General features: G+C 40.1%; 1 protein-coding gene and 1 long non-coding RNA gene across 4 annotated transcripts in view; one reads left to right on the top strand and one right to left on the bottom strand.

Moving 5' to 3' along the window:
• Positions 1 to 5,432: 5,432 nt before the first annotated feature.
• Positions 5,433 to 7,058, top strand: LOC145428781 (uncharacterized). The gene is made up of 2 exons (XR_013909104.1): positions 5,433 to 5,911; positions 6,855 to 7,058. It is a non-coding gene; the product is annotated as an uncharacterized LOC145428781 (long non-coding RNA).
• A 3,376-nt stretch (positions 7,059 to 10,434) lies between these two features.
• LOC113021855 (programmed cell death 1 ligand 1-like) overlaps positions 10,435 to 19,455 on the bottom strand; it is a 39,622-nt gene continuing 30,601 nt past the window's right edge. For 2 of the 3 annotated variants that reach the window (XM_080301540.1, XM_080301537.1), the window contains exons 3-6: positions 17,494 to 17,523; positions 16,494 to 16,772; positions 12,034 to 12,131; positions 10,435 to 11,882 (exon numbers count right to left, since the gene is read on the bottom strand). In XM_080301540.1, the coding sequence (XP_080157666.1) occupies positions 12,052 to 12,131; positions 16,494 to 16,772; positions 17,494 to 17,523 (389 nt within the window). In that variant the 3' untranslated portion in view covers positions 10,435 to 11,882; positions 12,034 to 12,051. The remainder of the gene's footprint in view (positions 11,883 to 12,033; positions 12,132 to 16,493; positions 16,773 to 17,493; positions 17,524 to 19,455) is intronic. The other variant, XM_080301538.1, reaches the window with a different exon arrangement.

Genomic DNA, 19,455 nt, shown 5'->3' on the forward strand with positions numbered 1-19,455 from the left:
GGCAAGGTTAGCAATTAGTAGGACTTACCTCTGACTACTTCAAAATAAAAATGTAAATCATTTAAGATAATTTTATATAATTTCCAAGGATTTTGAAAGTATGATGTTGTGGAGGTATGTAAGAGAGATCCCAAGTGATACACTTGATTAATCAGGTCTTAATTCAAGTTTTTGTAAGAAAAAAAATAATTATGAAGCTTATGAGTAAGTTAAATAAGGAAGATCTATGGTCTCACATCTGTCTGCTCCCAGCTGCTGGCTAAATCTAAGCTTCACACCACTCCACTTTCCCACGCTGTCAGGCTGCCAGCCACACATAACGTCACACAATGAGCCATCAATAACAAGAGCCAAACAGGTAGCACTACACCTAATCAATATTTTAAAATTTTTCTCAGTCACTTTGGCTCAATTCTCACAGCAGGAAATTCTCCACTCTTCATGCAGTTCTCACAAACATCAGGGCATTTTTCATAACACAGTCTCACCTGCGCAAAAGACTCTCCACCAATCAAAACCAGTCAATCACTCCAACTGTGTGATGAATGAATAAAAACCTTTCATCAGACTTTAAAGACTGAGTCACCAATGTGTTTAGTTTTTGTTTCATGAAACCTCACTGCCTCTGGAAAGAGTTCTGCACACATGTCAGCCTCATGTAGAGGAAAAACCTTTCAGACACAAAAATGAGATGTGAAGGATTTTTTATAACACGGAGGAAAGCAGAATGATGCTCATGAAACCATATGCATCAGAAAACAGACAAAGAAAATGATCTGAGAACATCAGCAACAACTGTACAGTCCAGTAAAGTCACACTTACATGCATTCAGCAACCATTTTATTAGGTACACCTGTTCCACTGATCATCAAGTGACCTTTCACCTCAGCAGCAACTCAAAACATTCAGACATGTAGACATGATCACCACAGCCTGCTGGAGTCCAAACGAGCATCAGAATAAGGAAGAAAGATGTGGTGTGGTTGTTGATGTCAGACGGGCTGGTGTGAGTATTTCAGACACTGTTGATGTGCTGAGATCTTCAGGATTTACAAGGAATGGTCTGAAATGAGAAGCTATCCAGTGAGCAGCAGGGTGGAAATACTTTGTTGATGTCAGAGGAGAATAACCAGATTACTTTGAGCTGATAGAAAGACAACAGCAACTCAGTCGACCACACTTCTTAATGAACCACGCAGAAGAGCATCTCTGAAGGCACAACACATCTGACGTTGAAGCAGATGGGCCACAGCAACAGAAGACCACACTGAGGGCAACAGCTGTCTGCTAACAACAGAGGCCACATTTACATCTGCTCACCAAAATTAGACAACGAAGACTGAAAAACACCCCAAAGGCCTCCACAGTCACCACATCTCAGTGCACTGAAATTTGAACGTATATATTTGTATTTGTTGCAAGTAAACCTCTGACAGTGTGGATCTGTATTTGCGCTTTTAAACATATTTGAATAAATATGACATGATAGAATAAGTGAACTGAAGAGCTGTTTACTGTAGTTATGAGCAGTGAGAAACGCTAACATGTAGCAACCTGTCAGTCACACATGAACCCTGCCCTGGTTTTAACAGGACCATCATTTACAAAATAAACATGTTGTGTCAAATAAAACTTGAAACTAAGACCAGTGATTGAAGAATAACATCTGGCTTTCAGTGTGTTGAAGTTCATCTCTACAGCCAATCAAAGCTAGTGAGGAGAGCGTGGAGGAACCGGTTCTCTAAGCTTCAAATCTGTGTTTGGATTGGTTGGTTATCACAAAGCTGTAAGTCAAACGTATTCCAGAGAAAGTGTACTGAGTGTAAACAAGATTAAGGGATACAATTATCTGCTGTCCATCAAACGTGGGAGCAGCATTCATGTGGGAGGAACTGCTTTGATTTGTGCTTTGATAATGACTGCAGAGAGCAGGGTGTGCTTATAGTGAGGGGTAAACTGTGAGTCAGCAGAGGATAAATCCTTTATGTTGATTATTCTCAGAGTGTGGACCCTTAAGGTTCAGTCTGTGGACATCATGACATCATTTACAGTTAAAAAAAATAAGCTTGAATAGTGTTTGGGACCATAAAACAGAATCAATTATCAGATCTACGATGGAAGAATCCGCCTTCAATTATCAAATCATCGGGAGCTCAAAATGATCCGCTGACAACACAAAGACTGTCATGAGTGGGCGGGTTGGAGCTAAATGAGCACAGGGTAGGGAACAAAACACAAACTTTTATTGAGGCTGAACGCAGACAGAAGCAAAGACAAAGGAAACACAGGACCATCAGTGGACATGAACACAGCTCAGGGGAAACAAGGTGTAGGTGAACATAGGCCAACCCACAGGTGAGGAAATAAAGGTAGAAACCAGACACAGGAACGACTAACTAACTAAAAACAATTCAATACAGGGGGAAAGCTCAGGAAACACTCTCATGTAAACAGCAACAGCTGAGAAGTAGAGGTGAAAAATACAAAAGATAAAGAACAAAGCTGGAGGAGGAGGTGGCTGAGGGCTCCTCTGCTTAGGCTGTTGTGCCCACAACCTGACCGTGGATAAGCAGAAGAAGATGGATGGAATTTCCTGCCACTGCTCGTGAATGAGTCTGAATGAAACTACATGAAATAAAGTCACCATTGGTGCATCCTGAAAGTGAGCCAGAGGATGAGACCCCCCCCCCCTCAGAGAACATTCAACAGATCAGCAGAAGAATCCCACACACCCATTTAAAACAGATTTATTATTTATTTGTTCTCAGTATCTGTTTGTGTCTCACAGAAGTTGTGATTTCACCACAAAGTCCTCAAACTTCACTTTTTTACTGGAAACTGAATGAACTGCAGGCCTTTAAATATTTGATTCAGTTTCATCTAAAAGTCAAATAGAGGAACGATGTTACAACCCAGAGCATAAAGTTATTAAAAAGAACAAAGATTTTTAACTCCAGTTGAACAACAGACATCCTGTCAGGAAATTCGATTTCACAACAAACTGGCCGTCATTCAGAAAACCAGACTTTCCAGCACTGACAGGATTAACGGCCTCACACGTCTGTGGTTGTTCAGGAACCACAGACATGCACGATGCAGCCTTCTTTCGTAGACTTCTATGAAAGTGAGTGAAGAATGCAGCTTTACAAGTTTTTCGTTTTGCACGACTAATTATTTGTCACTCGTGTTCATGTGAAAGTGAAAACTGACAGCTGATGCATTTCAGGTATTTTAAATAGGAGAGCGTTACTGGAGCTGTGACCTCTTTAGACCTCGTCCTCTCCATCACGGCCCTTTTACAGGTGAAGAAACTGTGTCTGTGACTCTGAGAGCAGAGGTTTGGGTCGATGCAGCAGCCACGAGGCTTTGTGGTTTGTAGTTCTGAAGATCATTTCAGCTCCACTACAGGCCAGCATGGGAGTGAAAATCCAACCTAAACAGAGGTACACAGAGTCGGCTCTCTTCCTTCTTGTTTATTGTGGGTTGATCCACAGTGATGAATTTAAAATGGTCGAGTACTTTAACCACAACAAAGTGCAGCATATAGAAGCTTTACGTGGCACCAGGCTCAATCTCACAGCAGGGGAAGCACACATACTTTCTTTGATAAAGTCTTTAAAAAGTCAGCTAATAAGACAAGTTAAAGCAGCTTTAACTCAGATATTTAACTATATTTAACTCAGATATAACTCTGCACAGTTTTATTAAACCTTCTTGGAAAAACTGCAGGCACATGGAGACAGACTGGAAACAGGTCTGTGAAGGTTTTTGTGGAGGAAGAGAGGAGGAGTAGGAGAGTCTCCACTACTTAGGTCAGGTTGATGCAGCTCCTCAGGTTAGCAAAGTGTCCTTGAGCGAGATGCCCCAAAATAATGTGATGTTTCATTTGTGTGATCAACGATGTGATGCATGGATGGAATAAAGGGCGCTTTGATGCAGTCTGTGCTTTACAGTGTTTATCAACCACAAACTTATTTTAACGTCAGGTTTATTTATCCAGAGAAAAAGAAGCTCTTTAGATTTACATGATGTGGCGTCTCTTCACATCAGAACTACAGTTAATACATGTTGTAGTGTTTGGACATTTTTAAATCAGTTTTAATTCAGTAACTTATCACCACAGCAAACACGACTCATCACTAAATCAATAAATTCACACCTTCTTTTGTGATCAATGTTTTATTGATTTACAGCAGGGTTGGTTCCCTAAAACAACACTGGTCACAATGCATGGAGAGAGGAAAGAAAAAAATACGGTGGAAATACAAATATTAGAACGTACACAAGTTACAACCAGTTATTGCCTCTTCCAGCTGATAATTTTGGATGAGAAGGTTTTCCAAGCTTCGACAGTTGTGGGTCGAGCTTTATTTAATCCTGCAGTGGTAAGTTCAAGGTTAACGATACAAAGAAAACATCCAATCAAGAATGATTTCAAATGTCAGGACTGAACTAGTGCTTTGTAATTATCTTCTTTGTGGATGAGAATCCTGCAAACAAGATTTTGCATTGTATTTGTTTTAAGGAGATGTCAGAGGAATCATTAAGGAGACAAAGATCAGGATTGAGGATATAAAAAACTTCCAGTACCTCAGATAACACAGAGTTCACAAAGCCCCAAAAGTCAGATATAACTGGACAGTCCCAAAACATGTGTAAGAACATGTGTAAGAACATGTGTAAGAACATGTGTAAGGACATGTTTAAGAACATGTGTAAGAACATGTGTAAGAACATGTGTAAGAACATGTGTAAGAACATGTGTAAGAGCCTGGTGATGAATCGTTGCACATGTGACGGTGATACGAAGCCTGTAGCTTCATCTGTGATCTCTTGTAGGGTTTAATGTAGGTTCTGTGGATGGTTTTGAAATTAATTAGTTGATGTGCCAAGTTCACAGAAGTCAAACTTAGACTAGTCCACACTGTGTCCCAGTCTATATCAACCTGTAGTTCTCCCAGTTCCTTAATCCAAGTAGATTCAGTGGGCAGAGGATTTACATCATGTTCGGCTCATTTGTTGTAAATTATGGAAACAGAGGATCTGCCAGATTTGGGCAAGATCCAGTCCAGCATGGGATGAGAATGGAGGGGAGAGTCCCAGGGGAAACACATGCTTTTAAATCTGAGCTGTATGTACACAAAGTAAGAAGACGCAGGAAGGGAAAAAGTGTCCTTAAGTCCTGAAATGAACGAAGGCCCTGAGCGTCGAACAGATCATCAAAAATGTTTATTCCGGGTGAAGACCAAGAGGGTTGAACAAATGCTGCCACACAGTAATTTTAAATTGTGCCAAAGTGGTGAACTTTTACAAAATTACACTGGATCACATAACCGTGGATCTATTTTCAAATTCACACCTTTTTTAAACAATGAGAGCTCTGATTCTACAAACCTGTGCATTGATACAGTAAAGATCTGCAGATGATCTGCAGATGATTGCAGGTCCAGAATCAAGAAGCTGCTGGAAAGAAGTGTTAACCAACATGGGGCTCTCATGACTATAATGTTGTTCTAACATTTAACAGTGCAACCAGAATTTAAAAAGTTGTAAATAAAAACAGAGCGCGGGGATCTGCACACCGACAACGAGAGGTGACACAAGGCTGAGTGAGAAACAGCAGGAGGAACAGTTGGTAAAACGGAAGCAGGTCAGTGATGTGATCAGGTGTAAAAAGATGATCTTACAGAGGCAGAGGTTCATCAGTCTGCTAAAACCTTCGTTTGCAGCGCCACCACCGGCTCCATCGCCTGCAGCCACCATGCTGCCACCGGGTCTCGTCTTGACCCAGCCAGAGGTGTCGCCATGCCTGGTCTCATCCTGCCTGCCAAGCCCTGTCCACGTCCAGCACGTCCACGTCCGGGGCCTGTCAAGACAGCCCGTCCACGGAAACCCACCAAACCACCCAAGGTGTCACATTTCGCATTCACACTATCGTCGACCACCTGCAAAGCCACCCGAGGGTTTTCGTACACGCCCATGTCACCGCCAGCCAAGCTGTCCAAGTGTGGTCAGTCATGCCCGCTTAGCCACCGCCACATACCACGTGGTCGGCCCCCTGATCTGCTCCGTGGCCACTGTTGGACTCTTGGCCGGCCCCCTGAACATTTGAACTATGGACCGTTGTGCCCTCGACCTCCAGGTCGGCCCCCTGAAAGGTTGAAGAACTGTCTGCTGAGCTTCAGTGTCTTTCACAGACTTTTGTGTTGCACTATTTCATGAGCTCCAGGTTTTTTGACTTTGGTCAGTTTCAGTCTGTCATGTTATCATATGTAAGGGTGCAATAGAAGTGTTATAAAGTGTGACTCACAGCCTTCAGCTGAATTATAAAAACACACAGTGTCTCATTTAGCTTAATCAACAGGTAGACTTCAGATTTTATGACATAACGCGTCATTCACAACAGCTTAAATAACTGTTAGAGCCGTTTTATATCCGGCAATAAAATGTTTACTGAGAACCTGAGAATGTGGGCGTGGTTACAGTTTGTGTCCAAAGAAATTCAAAGCATAAAGTGAGCTATGATTCATCCACCCACTGAGCTGAGCTATAACCCTATTATGGTCTCCACAGGAAGCTGAAATGTTTTTATAAGAGTTAATGCATGTGGTTTTTACGTCTGTAAACCTGATCCCAGAGATTTCCTGCTGACAGTTTACAGGAAGTCAGCTGTGAATGTAAAGCTTCATTTGGACAGAAGGTTTTTCATGTCCTACTGTCTTCCTCAGAAATCAATATGAATATAAATTTTCATTATTTCAGACTTTTGTTTTACATGTTTTATAACACAGATTTTGTACTTTTTAAAACACGTTTCCCTCTTTTTATCTTTTTATTATTGTTATTTTTACAGATTTCAGAAAATCCCGGCACTCCCACTTTTCCTCTGAATGACACACCTGTGAAGAAAATAGATTTCACAACAAGCTGACTGTGTACAGAAGCCCTGATTTCCCAGATGTCACAGCCTGTGGAATAACAGCCTTGTACGTCGGCCTTTGTACAGCATGTTATCTTGACTTCATAAAGAATCTGTAGGCGTAGAAGTTTCCAGTGACAGTTGTGGACTGAAGGTTGGTGTCATGAAACTCACTCATCTCTACTACATGCCAGCATCAGGGTGAAAATAACAAAAACAAAGGCAAACAGATCTTCAGCTGTTGGCAGCAGTTGTGTTTAAACTGAGTCGAGTACTTTGACCAGAACAAAGTACCAGGAAACAAGTGTCTGATTTATCGTTCGTATGTGCCATATAATCAAAGTGCTTCTCGGATATCATATAAGGCTGCATGAGTGGGTGAGTGTGCACAAAAAAGTGCTGACCAAGTGTGGTCAGTCGTGCCCACATGAGCCCATTTACCACTAAGATTTGATGCTGTTGACAGATTTGTTCTTCTTAAACGTCTTTTTCATGTTTAGGAGCCTCAAACCTGAAGTTATGTCAAGTTTATTCATCCAGACAAAAAAGCTCTTTGGAAGATTATTATTGTTATTTTATGAATGATAATACAACAAAATTGCTCTCCTGTTGCACAGTACTAATTAATACATTTTAAGAAGGAATTGATAATAAAAAGGATGCAATGAAAAACTACAGAAAGCACAGTGGTGAGATTAAAATCAGTCAGTATAATAGCAACAGGTGCAATGTGATTTTGTGAGGACTGATTTGGATAAAAGTCAGTGTGTACTAGCACTAACTGTGTCATTTTTAAAGGCTGCGTGAAAATCCTGAGCAGGTTAGTGCAGGATAAACTTCCTGTTTTTCCTCTATAATCTTCCTTCTTTTTCTCTGCTGATGTTCTAATGAACTGATTCAATCTGAGTACAATTAGAATTAGACTCAAATACAGTTTTTATTCAAATCTACTGACATCATTTTATTGTTACATTAATGTAGCACAAGTTTCAGTTAGCTTTGCACAGAAATAGCTGGCAGTAATGTCGTCCAAGCAGATACTTTTTACTTTGAGTACATTTCAGAGCTGGTACTTCAACTTTTACTGAATACTTTTTAACACTAGTATCTGTACTTCTACTTAAGTACAGAATATCTGTACTTTTGCCATTTCATCAGCCGTTCAGCTGTAACCTTTCCTACCTGTCCTGAAAGAGTGGGTGGTATACTGATGGGTCTGGAATTACTTCCTCATTTATGAAGAGGCGTTCCAATAACGGTTTCTGATGTACAGGGATCATACCTTTAATGACTGATTCACACTGATCAGGTATAACAGTCTGTCCACTGACAGCTGACGTGAACAGCACTGATCGTCTCTTCTTTGTCCTCAAAGTTGATGTTAGAAGCAAAGAAAAAGTTTAATGATTTGAGTGATCGTCATCCCGTGTGGTCCGATGCAACAGACAAACTACTGTAGCTCAAACTGCCATAAGGTTTCATGCTGGGTCTGATAGACAGTGCAGTATGTTGTGTATGGGGCAGACAGTCAGGGTGCCCACGCTGACCCCTGCTCACCACTGAAAGCACCAACAATGGCCACGTGAGCATCAGAAGTGGACCATGAAGCAATGGAGGAAAGTGGTCTGGTCTGATCAATCACATGTTCTTTAACATCATGTGGACGACGGGGTTTGGATCATCGCTTACCTGGAAAACACCTGGCACAGGGATGCACTATGGGATAAAAGGTGACTTGGAGGACGCAGTGTGTGAGATGCTTTGGGCAATGTCCTGGTAGGAAACTTTAAGTCCTGCCATCAAGGCAGATTTACTTTTGCATGTAACATCTGTGTGATTTGGTGAACAAACAAGTCTGATCCATGGAGGCCAAACCTCACAGCTTACAGGACTGAAAGGATCAGTTGATATCATAATATTGTGATCGCAGCTTTTTTATTTGTATGAGTCCTGGTGGGTTAATGTGCCAGAGCACATTATAACGTGGTTTTTAAAGGCAAAAGTGTTTATAGTTGCTTCAAATGGCAAATCTTAAAGCTAGAACTAAAATAAAAACTGAATGGATGTGGTGGCGTTTTGCTGCCATGGTTTGGATCAAAATTGTTCTCACTGATGGTCAAACTCCTGTAAAGATGAATAAAGTTATTCTTTAAACATAGATGTTTAGGAAAGACAGATAAAAAATATTCAGAGCAAAATGTTTCTGTTTTGATGGGGGTGAAGTTTTAGATGATTTGGACAGATGTGTACAGATGTGGGCATGTACAGCTCAGCAGGGCTCACTCGTCGCTCTAATGAGGATGAAAATGATGTGACTCACATGTTATGGTCTTCACAGTCACCAGATCATAACCCAGCTGACTTTACTGACGTTTCCTTTAATTAGTTTCATTATATGACCCTAACAGTAAGCTACCTTAGAAGAGCATTCAAACATGATAGTAAATGTACTTAGTTACTTTCCACCACTACAGCTTCCAAATTGCAGCTAAAGCCAAACTGTAGGAAAAGACAGAGAGACAAACAAGCTGAATATCCCAGGTCTCATCTTAAATTTGTATTATTAATCACAACTGTTGCATATGATCTATATATAATCTTCCCAGCAGCCCTGATAATGAAGATGATGGTGATGATGCAGCATTAATGAGGTCTGATCCTGCATCTCTGCAGGATGGAGACAACACCCTCAGACGCTGCGCACCTCTTTGATTCAGCTGCAATAAAGATCCAGGAGGATGTAATCACATGACATCCTCAGTATTGATTGGTGCAGTGTTGGGGTAACATGCTCCAAAGGAATGTGCAACTTTAATCACGTTACATTTTTCAGTAATCCAATTTCAGTTATAAATATAGTAGCTTGTTGCTTCTATTACAAAGGTTCTTCAGTTATCTGAACACTGGCTGGGTACAAAGGGGGGGGGGGGGGAAGTCAAGTTTTTCCTTCCTGGTTGTTCACACTGCAATCAGAGTAATTTAGTTCATGTGCAGAAGGTGGTGGTGTGATCTACAGCTTTTCAGGAGTCAAGATATGGACATCAATTTTAGTTTTATAGCACAAAAGGACATTCTAATGTGAAGCTAGCCAAGAACCCAGAGTGATGTTAAAGCAGTGAGTGCTGACCCGAGCCCAGGAGCCAGACCCTGAACTTCAACTGATGAGCAGTCAGGCTGTGTCCTCATTAGGCCAGGGACTTGTGTTAGTTAAATAGTAATTATGCGACAATACAGGTGATGCAAACGTAATGTAACAAATTAATTTCTCTAGCAAGTAACTAACTAAGGTAAAGTGCTTTGTGGGGCAGCACCTCATAGCGAAGAATCTTATGTTAAGGTCTTCACAGTCATCCATTGCTGTGGAAGTCATCTGAGGAGGAAGCATCGCTTTAACACCGTTGGAACATCACCAATGAACAGTTACTGACTGCTGACAGAGAAGCACTCATCCCAACACACCCTGTCAGTTGATAACTTCTATCTTCCTTTCCAAAGGTTTGAAGACACAAGCACATAAAAAAGTCACAAGAGTTTATTTTCATGTTTTTTGTACACTTGCAGAAATCTTTAAGCACTTTGTGAACTAAGTTTATAATACACAATCATCAGTTACAGCAGAAACACACTTACAGTACAATTGCAGTATCATTCATCCGCAGCATATGAGCAAGTTCAATAAGGAAGTTCTGTAATCACTGTGTGTTCAGCTGCTAGTCTGACCACTACCACATTCTGTCAATACTGACATCATTATTCTAGTCCAATCATCTTCTTGCACACTATCTTTAAGCCAATGAGCTTGCATGATTTAAATCTGTGTGCTCTGTATTCTCCCTTCTGGACTCTCAATTATGTACCCCACCTACTCCCCATCTCCACATCACCCAGTCACTCTGAGTCACTGGGATAACTGGGATTCCATTCTGCCATAAGATTATCATAGTCTAATTATCAATAAAACTGATTAATTTCTCAATAAATCATATTAAGTTCTCCCAAAGGATCTCTCCTTAATGAAATACTTTTATAAAAAAAAAAAAGCATACAGGCTCATTTAAGATAATAGCAAAGCGATATGCATACTAAAGGAGGCACATTATACAGAGGTTCACCTACATTTAGAGCAGTTCAGGGCTAAGTTCACCTTTGTTTTATCAGTTTAAGTCGGCTGATTCAGTGTGAGCTGCTGAATGTATTTCAGTCACTGAGCAATTTTATTTAACATGTTCACAATTCACCTTCAGATATTCATTCACACATAATCAAATGAACTGCTATGCAAAATGCAGTGTAACTCAATGAAAGGCTGAATTTCAACCTTTTCTTTCAAAATTCAAAAAAATTCAAAACAGTGATTTAATGCTCTTTGAAATTTGTTTGAAATGAATTTGCAAACTGATGATGATTCAGTTAATCAATGACGACACAATGCTCTCCCTACATAGGCTGCATTTGTAAGTTAAAAGTATCAGCATTAGTAATACTGACCCTGTAATGACTTAGTATTGGATCAAGATCAAAATTTGCTGTATCCAACAACCACTAAGCTAACACAGCGAGGCAGACAATCTTGTTTCACTGTTGTAGCTTATTATATGATCCTGCTTCATCATCACATTACTTTTATAAAATGTCAAATTAAAATAAGACAACTTGCATTAAACAGCTCTGGAACAATTTTGAATTCTTCATAAAATTTGTCCAGGAAATAAAGAGTTCTTTATAACACACGAGTTAAACATTCTGGATAAAAGACATGGACACACACGCATGCAAACTCACACTGAAGCAGCTGACTTAAATCCCCAAAATAGAACTGGATTGAGATGTGTGACATGGAGCTTTTCTTCCATCCTTTGCTTCAGAAAACGTCAGGAGAAATTCAGAAGTGGAGAGATAATTCAATGAACTATAACACTTGTCTGTCAGACCCTCCTGGTGCTTTTGATCCCATTCGATTTGCTGTGGAATTGCAGAGAAAAAAAAGCAAAACAAAAAACTAATGAATCTCAATAGAAATTTGTTTTCTTTAAAACAGGGTCAATAAATGAATGTATTATCCTCACATCATGGGTAAGCTGATATTAAAGAAGACGATATTATACAAACTTACCTCGAGCATTGAGTAAAATTACACAACAACTATTCCAATTATTCCAAAAATAACTGAAACAATAGTAGCTCTCATCATCCCAGTCCCAGACGGCTCACCTGAAACACAAAAAAGATGAAGTCACACTCAAGATGTTACAGCAAACATGTACTTAACATAGGTTACAACCTCTGCATCGAAAACATATAAAAGGTGTTATAAAGTATATGGAAACTAATAAGTTAACAGTAAAACATGATTTACTAATGAAACCACAATAGCTAAAATCTCAGTTAAATTAGGAGAGTGTAAATACAAGTGTGTGGAAGTGTTTGACTGGGTCAAAGGAGCTTTCAAAGAAAAGCGTCTGGACTTCTCAGACGCTTTTCTTTGAAAGCTCCTTTGACTACGATGACCTGGATGACTGAGAACCTTCACAGAGAAGTGTTTGACTGTGCTGCCAACACCTGATGATTTATATATATGGATGTTCAAATTCATGCTGCCAACGGTCATTTTATTCTCTTGTGATCAATCAGATATCTTCAAAACGTTTCAGTCTGTGTTGATGAATACATCAATGTTACTGAACTGTATGACTCTGCAGGACAGATCAGATTTTTTTTTTATGTTTTAAAGTCCAAGAGTGGATGGAAACTATTGGTGAAACTGCTAAAGAGGCCTCATTTTAAGAGCCACCCCCAGCTTCCACTAAATTCATCACTGACTTTGAGTGAAGTTCACTGCATTGCTGAGTGTGTCATGCTCATTTAATACTATTACTTGTTAGGTTTGCAGACCTATAAAGTAAGGGATTTTTTGAAGTATAAAAAACAAAATACTTGCTTAATTTAACTTTAATGTTCTGAAATGTAGGTTTGTTTTTAGTTCTCATCCAAAGTTTTGAAAATCAGGAGACAAATAAAATGTAAAAGTTGCACAAATCGAAACTATTTACATTTACAGCTAAAGTTATTTTTGCTTTTCATCAAAACAGACTGTCGGGCTCATCAAAATGTGAGCTGAACTAAACCTGCTGCAGCCTGTTGGGCAGTGAGTTTACGGTTGAGTGGAGCGGCAGAAGTAAATGAAAAAGATTAGCTAGAGGCAAAAAAGAACATAATATTGCCACATAGAATGTAGCAGAATAATTATTCTATCTCGATTATGTTCTTTAGAAAGAATAATTGAAATTCAATTATGAGTTTTCAGAGATCTACTATACTAAGTGTTATCGTAGATCTATAACACTTAGATATGACAGATAAATCTTTTAGCTGCATATACACTTATACACAATAGAGTTTAAGCTTCACACCTGTTCTGTTACAATACCTATATAGAGTATTTACCCTGATGATCTGGTACCCTTTACTGCTTTAATATAAAAAGTCAATATAGTTTGGCTTAAAACAAACAAACACTCTTCACTGGACATCCTACACAGTTCAGTTAAAATTGTCACTACGATATGGTGGGAGAATGGCATTTGTCTAAATCTGCGTAGAGCTGGCTGTCCTCACAAACTGAGTGATCAGGTAAGACGACAAGTGTGTGTGTGTGTGTGGGGGGGGACCAAGACCAATGACCACACTAAAGGCCTTAAAAGCTTCAGTGGCACAGATGGGAGAGACTGTATATACAGAGTGTCAAAGAGAGCCCCTGTTGAATCAGGCTCATACTAAATATCCTGTGAAATTTGCCCAAACACACGTGGGTAAAGGTCAACTGGCAGAAGGTTCTTTGGCCATCAGACTAGATGCTTTGTTTCACAAACACCAAACACTGCTCATCACCACAAACACACCATCTCCACTGTGGTGGTAGCAGCATTGTGCTTTTGGGATGCTTCTCAGTAGCTCTGGAATGCTTGAAAATGTAGAGGGGAATATGGATGCAGAAATATAACACTAAATCCTGGAGGATAATGTCACTTACAAGAGAACTGCAACTTGGGTAAAGATTTATTTTCCAGCAATGGTTCACAGACAACAAGGTTCTAGATTAGCCAAATCAAAACCCAGATCTCAATCCAGTCAAGAATTTGTGGTTGGACTTGAAAAGAACCGTTCATGCTGGATCCTTAAATAACTTGACTAAGCTTGAGATTTTTTGCAAGAAAGATTGCACTGTGCGCTGTCTATCTTGCGTGCTGCACAATATCGTTTATTATTTAGTAACTACTGATATCTACTGCTAGCTAGTTTATTGTGATGGTGCTTTTTTAAATTATGTTGCTCTTTGTTGTTTGCTTTCTCTTCTGTTTTTTTTCTCCATACAGGTGACCCAGGTGTTTTGTTTTTTTTGTTTGTTTGTTTTTTTTTTCACTCTTCCCCCCTTCTCACCGTCTCTTCTCCCCTTTGGTTTTCTTTCTCTCCCTCTCTTTCTTTCATTCTTTCTCCCTGTCCTATCCCCCAGTCATGTCTGTCCTGTTTGTAGCAACTGAAAATAAAATAAATTCATAATTATAATAAAGGTCAATCAAATGGACCAATATGGCAAGGCCATGATGATCCACTTGGTAAAATAAATCCGCCTGGCATCTTTCTTGGCCTTAAGACAACAATTCTGATGGCTAAAGATCCAAACGGGACACACAAAAAAAAAAAAAGAAAAAAGAAAGATTGCAGTGTCCAGATGGCCCAGCCTGATTGAGACATATCCACACATACTCAGTGATGTGACTGGAACTTAAAGTGCATCTACTAAATACTAACCTAAAGGGGGTTAATATTTATGAAATCACTTCTTTTACCTTACATATTTATAATTATTTTAACTGAACTCGGTAGTATGTCCACTGAGTTGGAAATCTTTTTGTAGCCATCTCTTGACTTGTACTTTTCAGTGAGCTGTTCTCCAAGTTGCTTGGTGTCATGTTGCAATTGTAGCAGGAATACCAATGAACCAGAGACTGGACCTCACAGACACACGTGTTTTTACCGCAATCACCTGACACATACATCAATTGCACTCAGGCGATTTCCATTTCAGTAATTGTGACACTGATGGAGTCAGCTAGCTGAACCTCTACTGAATTACATCAATCACTTTTATTTTAGACTATATATTTTTAATTCTTTCATTTAACTCAAGCTGAATTATGTTAACCATGATTTCATTGATTAATCCATAAAATACTGAAATATCCTGAGTAAATACTTTTTATAAGCATTATATAAAGTCTAATTGCATTACATTTGTTATGTTCAAGCTATCTGATAATGTTATTAAGGTTTTTATTCAATTATGTGTTTTAGCTCTAGTCTGACCACAAATGTCTTATTTTTGACACAGATTTAAAGCCAGTGGAAATAGACTGTATAGTCTCAGGTATACAGTCTCAGATCTTCTTCTTCATTCTTCATTCACCACATGTATAAGAAAACAGCACTTCAGCTCTCTTATTCTATGACCTCAATAAGCACATAACTTAGGAGATTATGAACTTAATCACTGGTTTCAAACCTTGTAATGCAACATTTTTTATTTATTTTGCAAGTTACCATTAAAGCCAATTTGATTGGCAAGTCACGAGCCTATCAGGATGCAGTGGTTTCATAACACCATGCCAAAAACTCTCAGCTTGGGGCATCACTGGCATTCACTAACCAATCAGTGATGTGACTGCGGCTAAGTCTTTCTTATCCATCCACATCGATACACATTATAAGTCCTTTTTGTACTAAGTGTACGGTTGGGACGTTCCGTTTTCATCTTTGGTTTTCTTGTTTAATTTATTGATATTAGTTTAAAAACTGTCAGAACTCTCTCTCTCTTCTGTTTATTTCTGTCTTTCTCTGTTTATATTTGATGCTATTTTTGTATTATTACATATTCTTTGGGTTTCAAGAACAATTTGGCACTCCATTTGTTGGGCTACTCTTAGCCTGGATTTAGGCACCAAAACATGACCTATTTTAAAAGGTTTGATGATTTCTTATCAGGAAACTTCCAGAAAGAAGAAAATTGAATTTTTTCATGAGACAGCCCATATGGAAAAGAAATAGTAAAAACTTGTATGTGATTACTCATGAAAGTGGCCACTTTCTCATTACTTTCATACATTGTTTTAGTAAGTATCCAAAACATACAAGTTTCATTATATAATTTTTCAAGGGATCTTATATCTGTTTTCACTCTTATATGCTTTTCATACAAGTTTCACACAAGACAGATACAAACTTTATAAGATTTATATGTATCTTTTCCATATGGGAGAGCTCAAATGTGTAATGTGTGTCATCTTACTTTTACTATATTGCCTCAGACATTTCCAAGACCACTGTGTATCATGTGTAACACTGATATAACAGCTTTTGTTTTTTCAGCTTAGTAGCATTTCCAGACAATTCACTACATGTCTTCACGAGTTAATTATTTGACCCTTCGTTTCTGTGCAGACATAATTCTGGGCATATATTCACATCTTTCAAAAGCAATAATTATAAGAATTGTTTAATGTTTAAAATGTCACTCACCACTAAAATATACATAGATATTCGTATGTGCCTGATGGTTGATTTCCTTCTGTGTGGCGACACAGCGATAGCGGTCAGTTTTTTTCACAGTAGTATTGACGGTGATGTGGAAGCGATCTCCAGTTTTAGAGACATGTGGCTCCTCAGAGGGAATGATTTGATTCTTACTGTCCTGCCACTCCACTGTAGGTTTGGGGTAAGCATTCTTAACATCACACTGAAGCAGCGCCCAGTCACTTGTATGATCACAATTTGTAACATAAGGCTCTTGAGCCGCACCTGTGAAAGCATAACAGAGAGATTATGTAAGAACAATAGCAGTTAATTGGTTACTGCATTTTTCTTTTCTAACACCACAGTTCTGACGCTTCAAGAGAAATTTGGTGTCTGAATTTTTACTCTAAACAATATTTGTGACTCACATAAAGAAATTTATACAGAGAAAAAGTTTGGACGTCTCAAAGTTTGAGTCATATAAAAAGATTAAAACGTTTTAGGCAATTAATAATGTAGTAACTGTTGAGGTTACAGAAAAGCCACTATCTCCAAAAAAAAACAAAACAAAACAAAAAAAACAACAGCACACATTTGAATCCAAGTTTCCCTTAAAAAATTTGAAGTGGAGATAATTTTAATTTTTTAATTACACTGAGAGGGATGAGATACATTTTGAGCATATGCACCTTTAAGGTATTTTTCTATTGGACTGAACAGCTATGTCTAACAAACACAATGTCCGGATCAATAACAGATTTTGGGTTACTCAACTAATAATGAATTAGATAATGTAGCAAAAATAAAACAAAATCTATAAATATTTACACAAATTACAATATTTACAAATACAATTAAAACTGGTTTAATAAAAAAATGGGTAAATGCTTTGCAGGCTTCTAACCAACAGTAAAGTCGCTGGTGGATCAATGCATAGCTGGTTTAAGTTCATATACACACACTCTAGAATGTGACCATCAGTGACGCCATCTCAAACGTGACTCACCTGGGACGTTTCGGACCTTTAATATGCCCTCTGAAAGGAAACAAACACACATGTTAGAGGTGACTGGGTTATCATCAACTTGGCAGTCAGTTTGAACAGTCGTGCGTCTGATATATAAGGAAGAATTAACATTTATTCATTAAGTTATAGTTTATTCTATTTATTCCAATTTATTTTGTTTATTGAACCCTATGGACAACTCAGATCTTTGATAAGTAGACAGGTGCAATGTGTCACCAGGGTGCAGGGGAGGCTTCCCCCCCTCTGTCCCCTTCTGGCTTCTTGTGCCTCAATTTTATCCCACAACTTAGACATTCACATTACTCACACCCTCATTACACATACATATAGGATCTTGGGGGTGGGCACGATACACGGAGTCCAAAGTACCATCAGGGTGTACACCCCACCCCTGGCGTCGTTGCCCACCTCTCAATTTTAAATACACGTAGACATTGAGGGCTAGCAGGAGGGACCATGCGCTTACCTGCTGCTCTCTGGCAGGTAGCTCCAAGCCCTCCTGGGTTTTAAATGCACCTTAGAACACACATGCATCAACATTACAATGAGCGGGTGGAGGGAGGTTTGGAGTCTTCTCTCACCTCCGTTCTCTGCGGCCTGCTGGAGCGGGGGGGCTAGGAGGAGTTGGCCGTCCGACTGCGGTCTGGAGTGTGGGGCCTCCCTGCTGCTGCGGAGTCGGGGCGGTCTGCCTCTCCCCACCGCAGGGAAAAGGGAAACACCACCTGGGTCTGGGTGCAGTTCCCCCCTCCAGGGGCAAGGGTACCTAGACCCGGTTTGTAGAGTACGCTTGGGGAGTGTGATCGTGTGTACAGCGTCTCTTTATGTCTGTCTCCACGTTGGTTGAGTGTGAAGTGCATATGAGAGCATGAGGGTGGGAATGGATGTTTGTGTCTGTGTGTGCCTGTATGTCTGTGTCTATATGTCAGGTTGGGTATCAGACGCCACCTCTCTGGGGACATCTCGGGCCCTCCAAGGTTTGGAGGCCTATCTCCCCCTACCACCACTTCCCCTGCCAGTGGCAGACGCCCTCAGACATCGGTGCGTTGGTGGTTCTTTGTGTCTGGGGATGGGCGTCCAGGTACACACCGGCTCACTCCTTGGCGGCCGCTTATCGGGGCCTGGAGCCTAGGGCTCGCTCGGGCCACTTCGGAGGTGGGGTGCCCCTGGCCTCTCGGCCTGGGGCTCGGTCACTCAGGCACAGCTGGCTGCCGGCGGAGCTCACGGGCGCGTCACTGCACCCCCCCCCCCTGGCTTCTGCTCCGCGGCTGCTGAGTGAGCCCTCATCTGGGACTCTCCTCAGCTCTTTCCGGGACAGTGGCGCGGCTGCCCCTCTGTTGGTCTTCCTTGGTCTCTTGTGTTCTGGGGGCCTCTGGATGTCTGGAGTTTTGATCTCCTCCATACCTGCTTCATGCCCTGGAGGACGGGGCTGTGGCCCCCCCACACCCTCTAGCAGATCATTACATGAAGGAACCTTTTAAAAACAAGCGCGTCCATGCTCACAGGTGTACACACGGGTGATCACACCCACAAACTACACCCTTTTTGGCTCCTACCTCAAAGCACACTGTGTTCTGTTGATCTTATGTGCTGCACAATAATGTTTAATATTTAGTATTTACTGTCATATTCCCATATATCATTGTGATGTTGTTTATTCTATTACTCTTGTTCTCTTCTGCTTGTTTTCTTTTTTCTTTCTCAACAGGTGATCCAGGTGATCGATATATGCTTTTTTTTTGTCTGCTTATTTAGTTGGTTTTTGTTTTTTTTGCCCTTTATCCCCGTCCCTCTTCTCCGCTGTTTTTCCCCCCTCTTCCTTTCTCCCTTTTCTTTTCCTCATTCAAGTCTGTCCCGTATCTAGCAAGTGAAAATAAAAATAAATAAATAAAATAAACAATAAAAGGTGAATCAAATGGACCATTACGGTAAGGCTGGGATGGT

This window comes from Astatotilapia calliptera, chromosome 5 (genome assembly GCF_964374335.1).
Source record: "Astatotilapia calliptera chromosome 5, fAstCal68.1, whole genome shotgun sequence".
Lineage (NCBI taxonomy): Eukaryota > Metazoa > Chordata > Actinopteri > Cichliformes > Cichlidae > Astatotilapia > Astatotilapia calliptera.